At 34.3% G+C, this 10,710-nt stretch overlaps 1 protein-coding gene across 1 annotated transcript; it reads left to right on the top strand.

Annotated features, from left to right (window-relative positions):
* The first annotated feature begins 2,895 nt into the window (after positions 1-2,895).
* LOC111407359 lies at positions 2,896-6,420 on the top strand. The gene is made up of 5 exons (XM_023036783.1): positions 2,896-3,025; positions 4,292-4,545; positions 4,645-4,856; positions 5,604-5,865; positions 5,965-6,420. Exons 2-5 carry the CDS (start codon positions 4,294-4,296, stop codon positions 6,262-6,264), a joined length of 1,026 nt encoding a protein of 341 aa, XP_022892551.1. The 5' UTR covers positions 2,896-3,025; positions 4,292-4,293; the 3' UTR covers positions 6,265-6,420.
* Positions 6,421-10,710: the final 4,290 nt, after the last annotated feature.

Raw genomic sequence — 10,710 nt, 5'->3', positions numbered from 1 at the left:
GATAGAGTCGAAAATGTGGCTTACCGACTAGCTTTGCCACCTGAATTATCGGCAGTGCACAATGTGTTCCATATATCGATGATAAAGAAGTATGTACATGATCCTAATCATGTAGTGAGTTATCAAACCTTGGAGGTACAGAAAGATTTGTGGTACGAGGAATTACCGATCAAGATATTGGATCGAAAAGTGCATAAACTAAGGAATAAAGAGATTCAATTGATTAAGATGCAGTGGAATCATCACAGCGTAGAAGAAACCACTTGGAAAAAAAGAAGAAGAAGTCAAAGACAAGTATCCAACACTATTTGTCCAATCAGAAGGTAAATTTCAATGACGAAATTTTAATTAAGGTGTGGGGGATGTAGAACCCTAAATAATTCTAGACATCTTAGTGGCACTAAGACATAAATATTGGATGACTAAAGTATACTTCAGATTTTTAGTCTCATTTAAGACCCATTTTCGACATAGGAAACATTCGATTTGGAAAATAATATCTAAATAAATATTGTAGCTCTTTGAGTTAGCTTTTCAACGCACTTTGAATTACCTCAATCGGATATCGGGAGAAGAAGTTATGATAGAAACACTGAATGTTGTGCAGTGTTAACCGGACTACAACCAGTCAACCGAAACTGCCTGAAATGAAAATTCTCGTTTTTCTCTAGAATTTAAATATTTATTTTCATCAATTATTTTCTTAAAGGGCCACCCACGTTTTTGGCAATAAAAACCCCACTAAATTGAAGCATTTAACCTCAAACTTAAATAACACCAATGTTTTCTCTCTTAAATGAAATTTAACCGTTTATTTGCTTTAAGTTATGGGATATTTACCTATAAATGGAGACCTCATTTCACTCATTTTTTCTCACACCAAAAGTAAGAGCTTTTACATACTAAAGAAAGAGTTTTCAAGAGAGAAAAAGAGAGGGAGAAAAACTATTTTTCTTAAAAGTTTAAGAAGTGTTTTCAAGCATCAATTCTCAACGGTTTTCAAACATCCAAGGAGTGCATTTCTTTCAACGTCCAAGTTTCATCGAAATTTTCAATCCAAGTCTTCAAAGTTTCAAAAGCATCAATCAAGGTAGGTAGAGGTGCAATGTGTTTAATTGTGTTAAGTTATAAGTTTCGATTCATGTTAATGTTTGTATGTCAAATGGTACTCTGGTGTGGCATATCCCTCTATGTTAATGGTTATATGTCAAATGGTACTCCGGTACGGCATACCCCTCTATGTTGAAGAAATGTTCGTATGTCAAATGGTGCCCTCGAGTACGACATACCTCTTCATGTCAAATGGTGCCTCCAGGTACAGCATGTATGAAAAATTATAAAGTTAATGTTTTGAAATGTATAATTTGATCACGAATGCACCTATGACACCTATTGAGTTTTTCAACTCACAGGTTTAATCCCATCTCTACAGATTGAAGGAATTCTATCTCGGGCATGGATGGAGGAGAAGATGGAGAGTGATGCAACGAGTGGAAATCCGGTAAATAAGTGATTTGGATTTATTTTTATGAAATGTTTTCCAATGTTATTTCTTTAAAGTTTTGAATAACGCAGAGTGCGAGAACTAGTTATATTTTTTTCAAATAAATTACATTTTGTTGTTTTGAAAAAATAATTCAGTGTTTTTGTTTAAAATATTTGAAGTATTGTTATTTAAATTATTATCTGAAAATGTAAGCTTCCGCTAAAATGTATACACTTGTTACTAAACCACCGGTTAAGTTAAGTAAAGTAAGTAGCGTTCCGGTCCACTCGGGGTCGGGGTGTTACATAAATGATATGAACTCTATTTTCGATAGAAATGTAAAATTGAAAAGGTATAATTATTTTCGAACTGCTTCATTCACTGAGTTATCAACTCATATATTTTTCCACGATTTTTCCTACAGGTGGAAATTGATCATTCTTAGCTGGAAGAGCCTAATAATTTGGGAATAAGAGACACACGACATGTTGAGTGTTATAATTCATATTGATGAAGTACAAAGTAAATAATTTGGGCCCACGCATTATGTTTTATATAAATATTTGATTTTTGCGTATTTTTTTAAATAACTCGTAGTTAGATTTGGTGATAGATTTGACATATAATCAACATCTATCATCGGCGCACGTCACGTTCGGATCCACTAGGATGATTCGGGACAGATCGTGTCATAAACATATGAGAAATGATAACATGCATGTTGTGACATGTTGTATCATTTGACTTAATTGCTCCAAATTGAGGTAATTGTGCGACGATTCAATTAGGGTGAAAGTTTAGTGCCCTCCAATATTATTAATCTGCGACTAGGACGAACACGTCAGCATTGCAAGCACATTATTGAGATCCGATCAAAGTTATTTGTCTGGTTTTAAATTACAGTTTAATAGCTTAATTGCTCGAAATAAAAGTTTAACAACTTAATTACAATTAGAGTGAAAGTTGAATGACATACAATTTAATTAACCTAACCCTCTCTAAAATCTTAAATGTGTAACGTCGCTGTCAAAATATAGGGCCCGTTTGGTAAGGATTTTGAAAGTTGATTTTTTGACCGTTAGAAGAAAAATGGGATCCACATGTGAGAGAAGAAGTCAAAAATTACGGTTTAAATAGTAAAATAACGGTCAAAAAATTAATTTTTTGAGATAAAAAATCCCTACCAAACGTGGCCATAAATATGTAAGAAAGTGACGACCGCTCCACCCACTTCATAATCGACGATTTGACACGTTTTTATCTACCACTCAACTAAGTCAAACATCAATGCAGTGACATCTTCAACAATTTGGTACTTAAACTGTCGTTTAACAATTTTAAATAATAATAATTTTTCCTCTGATCATTTTTTTAAAAATAATTATAGGCATTTTCCAATTTTTATTTCATTTTTATATATCTAAAAAATGAAAGTGACCAATCCTGTAATTTTCTCTCGCATATATGCCTCGCGATAGTTGGGTGGGTTGAATTATTTTCCAAGTATTCTTGCACAGATTAACTCTCTTACTTCTTCAGGTTCTCTCTCTCTCTCTGTCTCTCTGTGTGTGTGTTTCTGGGTGTGTTTGACGGTGTTAATGCGGTTGAGATCAATTATAACACCTTAAATTATGATTTTCAATATGCGATTTGATTGCGGTTTTCAATGGGCTATGTGTTAATAAAACACACTTCCAATTTAATTGGGAAGAAAGGAATTTATTTAATCGCTTGAACTTGTTATGGCTGGCGCAGCAGCAGAACTGAGATAGATTCCTGGATAATTTTGGCTTTTTTTTTGTTTACTTTTTTATATTTTCAGATTAGATTCTTCATGGGCAAAATTGAGTTCTGACTAGTTTTTAGAGCTTATTCATGGGTGTTTGTGTTTAAAAGTTACTTTTTCTAGAAAAGTAAGTTTCGTAAGTTTAAAAAAAAAAATAAAAAAATAATAATAATAATAAAATTATATTTAGAACATAAACTTTTAGTATGTGATCTTTTTTTAGGAGTACATGTATATCTGGGATTGCGAGTGGATAATTTTAACTGAATACCAGGTCTTAAATTTATTTGCCAAAAGTGACAACTATAATTTGTCAATTGACGAAATGGTGCATACAGTCATAATTTGTCATATTTTTGGGAAAAATGACCAATAAATTCTCATAGTAAGAAGGCATTTTGAAAAAAATTCCTTACCTGGAAATGGTAGTTATGCTCCATGTTTATAGAGTTGAGAGTACATATAACTTATTTTCCATACCAACCCCATGAAACTATCTTGTATAAATGTCGAAGATATTGTATAGATTAAACAACGTATGTTTATTTGCTGAGTTTTTAAATATTTAGACGAAAAAGGGAATGATATAAATGTATAGTTGAATATCGTGATCTAGTGATAAGTGAACAGAAATTGCAATACCTCGACATTTCCTATACATTTAGTGCTCGCAGGACTGCAAACGTGATTTTAACTTATTTTTACTTGCTATCCAATCTTTCGTGCCAAACATGTCATTATAGTAATCACCTTCCTCATTTTTAATATTCTGTCAATTGTCAATCTATATCCTGTAGACCTAGTTTAGTCAAGGTAATAAAACATTGCTTATTTCCTCCATAGTTTCACCAATCTTATGTATGAAATCATGTATCCATACCCATGTCATGTGTTCTGAATATATGTTCTCGAAGAAAAAGAATGAAGAAAGAAAGATTTAGGGTCCAATACGAAATTTCTTACTTTTCAGTTCATACTTGTACAAGAAATATTGAGTATATTCTGTTATATATTTTCAGCAATGTCTTGGAAAATCGTAGTAGTCTTGTTGATTGGCTTTCTAGCATGGGCACGACAGGCCTTTTGGCCTCCACCTCCCCGTATTTGTGGTTCTCTAGGTGGTCCACCTGTCACAGCACCCCGAGTAAAGCTTAGAGATGGAAGATATTTGGCATATAAAGAGCATGGAGTCCCAAAAGAAACAGCTAAATATAAGATTGTCTTGGTTCATGGCTACACCGGTAGTCGACATGACGCTTCTTTTTCTACATCGGTATTATAATAACTGGTCATTAAATTAGTAAAATTTCTTGATTCATCAACTAAAATTATGTGGTTGCTAATTGATTAGGCGTATCTTTTGACCTTTTAGGCATTAGTTGAAGAACTTGGGATATACATTGTGACCTTTGACAGACCAGGATATGGAGAGAGTGATCCGGATCCAAAGCGAACTATAAAAAGCACAGCTTTGGACATAGAAGAGCTTGGTGAACAATTACAACTTGGTGCTAGATTTTATGTCATTGGGATTTCTATGGGAGGACAGGTTGTTTGGGGCTGCCTCAAGTACATTCCTCACAGGTAATGTGTAGGTAAATTGATTATGATCGAGCTTCCGGTATTTGCAAAGATTTACAGTTTAGGATTCTGAGGAAATTGGAGAGAACGAAGAACGTTGATTTACATGGACAGATAAATAGTTACTATAATAACTAATAAGAAAAAATAACGTCATTGGTATGTTTGGTAAGGTTGTTGAGACAGCATAGAACAATTCAATGGGAAAAAAAAAAATCGAATTTTGTTTATCATATAGTATTGTACAGCATAGAACAATTCAATGGGAAAAAAAAAAATCGAATTTTGTTTATCATATAGTATTGTATACTAAGTCCTTGTTTGAGCCCCATTTTTCAACCAAAATACATTTTTCAACAGTGATTTGACATCATTTCAACCACACATTCTTCAATAAAATAATATTATACGCAAATAAAAAACTTTTCCTTATTTTTTAACCACACATTTCCCATCAATATACTATTCAAAAATTCATTTTCTTCACAAAATGGGGCTCAAACAAGGGCTAAATAATCATGCCCTTTGGGAAAAATACCGTCTCTTGAGGATAGATAGTACACCATGTTTTTGGGCTTGTTCCACGTTTACGGACGAGTATGGAAATTGCGCTAATTAAGTTACAGTAGGTTAAGATTTTAAGACATAATTCAAATTTGTTAGTAAAATTTTTACGACACCTCAAACTCGTCACATTTTGCTGCATTTCTGGTAGTTCTTTTAGTTTCTTTAATTCTTATATGCTGGCAGGCTGGCTGGAGCAGCATTGATTGCTCCAGTTATCAATTACTGGTGGTCTAGTTATCCTGCAAACTTATCTTCAAAAGCATACAATCTACAGCCCTTGGAGGACCAGTGGGCACTTCGAGTGGCTCACTATACGCCCTGGCTCGTCTACTGGTGGAACACTCAGAAGTGGTTTCCTTCTTCAAGTGTTACGGCTGGAAAACCTAATCTTTTGGCCCCTGATTTGAAAATTGTTTCCAAAATAGCTGGAAGAATGACCAGAAGGGTACTGATTTTGTTGTTGTTGCAGTATATTGGTGAATGCGCATTATATACCAAGATATATTCTTCAAAATGCTTCAAACTGAGCATTGCTTATGTGTAGGAATATGCAACTCAGCAAGGAGTATTTGAGTCCTTTCATCGTGACATAATGATCGGGTTTGGGCATTGGGAATTCGATCCTATGGATCTTGAGAACCCTTCACCGGACAAAGAAGGTTCTTTCCATCTGTGGCACGGCGTTGAGGACGGGATGGTGCCTGTTTCACTGCAGCGCTACATTGCTGAGAAGCTTCCTTGGATACGATACCATGAAATATCAGATGCTGGACATCTGTTTGCATATGGTGATGATGGCTTAAAAGATTCAATCTTGAAGACTCTTTTGACAGGGGATAAGTAACTGCAGTATAGATTGTCATTTACTTCTCGACCCATATTATTTCTCGGATCGAGACTTAATTAATTCCCTGTGATACAGTTATATATATATTATTATTTTTATTTCACGTGAATTTTGATCTTGTTTCCAACTATGTGATATTTCCAGGGTTTGGCATGCACTTCTATAAATACTAGATTATTTTCATAAGTTTTGTATTACTTAAATATAGAATAATAGTGTAGGCAAAGTTATTGTATTTATTTTCTCCATGTTACTCAATTGAATAAAATACTTCTTTCTTTAGCCAACTATTTTTTTCTTTTATCATGTTGTTAGTTTACTATTATATACTTCATATCGTGTCATATATATTACATTGATCCGTTATATTTCCCAACAAGTGGGATTAGAGATATTGGTTGTGAATTATTCAATTTTTTTATTAATGAGAGTCATGAAGTAAGAAATTTCGCTTTTGGATCGTAATATAATATTCTCGTTGTGGTAAGTGAAGATACGAGCTGCATTCTCATGGATGAATTTGGATGATGTGTTGTTGAGATTTGACAAAATATCTACAACTTGGATGATGGAGGAGAAACAACGGAAAGATCGGAAGGTACTAGCAGATCCATTTTCATCTCTTTAATAATATTTTTCATGACGTTTTGAAAGAGAAAATGGCAGCTGCTTATGGTTGAAGTTGGAGCAATTGTACATGACTAAAAGTCCGTCAAGCAAATTAGATCTGAAGTAGATGTTGTATTCTCATTGCATGTTAGAAGGCAGATCTTTAGAAGACCATCTGACTGGATTCAAGGAGATCGTCGCTGATTTGGAGACTTTAAAAGTAAAGTATAATGAAGAATATTTGGCCTTAATCCTTTGGTGTTCGTTGCTCGCTTTGTTTACTTCGTTTAGATACATGATCTTGTATAGTCGTGATACTCTTACCGTTGAAGATGCGTATAATGCCTTGTTTTTAAAAGAGAAGATGGAGCAATTGATGCCAAAGATGGAGAATGGCTTCTTGTTCATGCTGATCGGAAAAGGGATAAGTCGAGATCAAATTTCAGTTATCAAGTTTGCATGAAGAAATGACACATAAAGAGGGATTGCAATAAATTGCAGAACAAAGATAATTTGGTTGCAAATCATGAGAAGCAATCAAATACTTTAGACACGACCAATGTAGCCGAGAACTATTTGAGTGATGATGATGTTTTGGTGATTTCTGCTATGGAATCCAAACCTGACGAGGAGTGGATTTTGGATATAGCTTGTGCATTCCATATGTGTCCCAATTGAGATTTGTTTGAAACATGTGAAACGGTGATGTAAGGTGTCATTGTCATGAGTAACAACGAATCTTGTTGAGTAGCTAGTATTGGTAAAGTCAGATTGAAGCTGGTGGATGGAACATATATAATATTTGTTCACATTCGAAATATTCCAGACTTGAAGAAGAATTTTATTTCGTTAAGTACTCTTGATTCGAAATGGTACATTTTCTCTAGAGTAGGTGAAGTCTTGAGGGTTCGAAAAAGTGTTCATGTTGTATTGAAGGAGGGAAAGAGGTCCTAGTTATACATCTTGGAAGGTTAGACAGAACTTGTAAAGAATAGTTAGCATAGACTTAGTACCATGGTGGAGATTCAATTTGATAATGCACCTCTGCGATATGATTCAGGGGTCCATATTAAAGATTATTATTTAGGCAAGTTCGGAGGATATGGGTAATTTCGCTTTGCCACCATTATATATGTGGTTCTATCGTATTCAACTGTTAGGGATAAATCTATTGGAGATAGGTACATGAATGCTAATTAGGTTGCACATGCTCTTAGCGTTTTTGAATATGTTAAGACTAGCCATGAGCCTTTTATGAAAGCATAGGGAGTTGATTTTGCTACAAAGTGTACTTCGACACTATTTGATAATTTATAATTCTTTATGAATTTTTAGCAAAGGTTCACGTATCTTTGTTGGATACTATGGAAGATGAAGAGTATTTTTATGTTGGAAAAAGGTTTGGTTCTTATTGAAGAGTTTGGATTTTTTGTTGCAATCGGATTTTTTTTAGGTAGAGAAATTTTGAAACTTCGTTCAGTAAATCGAATTTGGGTCAAAGTGGAGATTTTTGGGGTTTTTTTTACTCAAATTATGTTGGATTTTTGAGAAAATATTTTTCCTTAATTTTATGTGATTTTTTATTTTGTTTCTATCTCTGTGGTATTTCTAAAATTTGGCATGCACATCTATAAATACTATATACTATTTTCACAAGTTTTGTATTACTGAAATCTAGAATAATTGTGTAGGCATGATTATTGTATTTGTTTTCTTCATATTAGTCAAGTGAATAAACTACTACGTTTATCTGTATCTTGTTATTTATTTACGATCATATATATATCATATCATATATTTTACCAAGGTCCGTTTTATTTCCTCAACACTCGTCCTAACTGAAGAAAAGGCACTGCGTGCTACTGATGAGGATCTTGTCATCATCTTGAACATGGCCAGGACAATGCTTCTGTACGACATTTGTCAATGGCTTGTTAACACGTAATCAATGCATGCGTGATTGTGTTCACTAAAGTTATAAAGAAGGGTTTGGAATAACCAAAAATATAATTTAACTGTGTTTTGTAAACAGAGGGTGAGTAATAGTATCTTATGAAATATTGACTTGGTAAATATGTAACTTGGCCAGTGTTAAAAAAAAAAAAATTTCTCTGTATTATTGATGTTGGAAATGTTGGAATATGGCTTCAAATCCCAAAAGAAATGAAGTTTCTCTGAGATAAAGAAACCAAAAGACTCAATAGATAATGTCAATAAAAAAGTGGTCAACTCTTTATCAGTTGGGATTTATCTATTAGTTTTATTATATTCCATTAAGGAATCGAAATTGTACTCTCGTATCAAGTGACAAACATGGAAGCAAGTCTTGATCTGATAAAAACATATTCCATTCATCATGACACAATCTGACCCTTCCACCTCCAATATGTTGGAGTTGGAAAAATGACTGATTTGCGCTTCTAATATGCGTAACCCTTCGAGGCTCATTTTCATAAAGCGATTCGTGTGAATGCACTACAAAATAGAGCCCAATGATCTAACGATCCCATTGTTTGACTACCCAACTCAGATTTGATCGCCTACTAAATCATCTCAACTAAATGATTAACAAATTCGTCCATGCAACTATAGGATCCTAAATGCCCTATTTCTCAAAGTATCAAGATCGATCTTTTAAACAAGATCCCACTATTGGGACCTCAAACAATTTAAGCTAGCAATTAAGGGTACATTACTTGCTCAAGATTTAGTTAATTTTTGGTGTGCATATTAGCGCATCTTGAATTTTTTCCTGGATCCGCCCCAGTTAACTTGTTCATTGATTGAGTAGAATCAAATTTCTTGTAGTCACGATTAAGTCATCTACACGTTCCTTTGAATATGTACCATGCACATCATTGTTCTTATTTTCAAGATCTAGACAAATCTTAATAAAAAAAAGTACAGTTCTATCAAGATAAAGTGTCCAACTTTATCCATCGATTGTGAATAATATGTTTTGATCCCATTACAAACCGTCTAACTCTACTCGACCTATAAAGTACACAATTTGTAACATTTCTTATGACGATGGAGACTTCAATTAATAATTCAAATTAAATTACAGATAAACGATAAATATACGAATTACTCGTCCTTCAGTTGCTTTTACAGTAGTTTTACTTGTTTCTTTACTTCTCATATGATGCAGGCTACTTGCAGCAGTATTAATTGCTCCAGTTATCAATTACTGGTGGTCTAGTTTTCCTGCAAACTTATTTAAAGAAGCATACAATCAACAGCACTGGATGACTCATGGACACTTCGAGTGGCACGCTAAACGTCATGGCTCATCGACTGGTGGAACACTCCGAAGTGGTTTCCTTCATCTAGCGTCATGGCCCGAAAACCTACCCTTTTGGCCCCCGGATTCTAAAATTCTTCCGAGGATGGCAGACAGAATTGACAACAATGATACTGATATTTCTAACTTGTATCCCCGGCTATACGTGCATTCTAAAATACAGGTCATCACTAAACATTTTAGCGAAATTTCTTGTTGGTCACTAAGAAACCTTTTTTGTTCTAATTTGTTCGCTCACCATTACACATTTCTCATGGTTAGAACGGATTACTACATTATATACCAAAACACATGCTTCAAACTGCATCAACTAAATCTTGCTTTTGTGTAGGAATACGCAACTCAGCAAGGAGGAATTCAAGTCCCCATATCATGACCTGATCGTCGGGTTTGGGCATTGGGAATTCGATCCTATGGATCTCAAGAACCCATTTCCCAATAGAGAAGGTTCTGTTCATCTGTGGCATGGCGTTTGAGGATAGGTTCTTGCCCATTCAACTGCAACGCTATATTGCTGTGAAGCTTCCTTG

This window comes from Olea europaea, chromosome 13, assembly GCF_002742605.1.
Source record: "Olea europaea var. sylvestris chromosome 13, O_europaea_v1, whole genome shotgun sequence".
Classification (NCBI taxonomy): domain Eukaryota; kingdom Viridiplantae; phylum Streptophyta; class Magnoliopsida; order Lamiales; family Oleaceae; genus Olea; species Olea europaea.
Note: the sequence above shows the minus strand (reverse complement) of the source record. Positions and strands in the feature narration are given on the sequence as shown.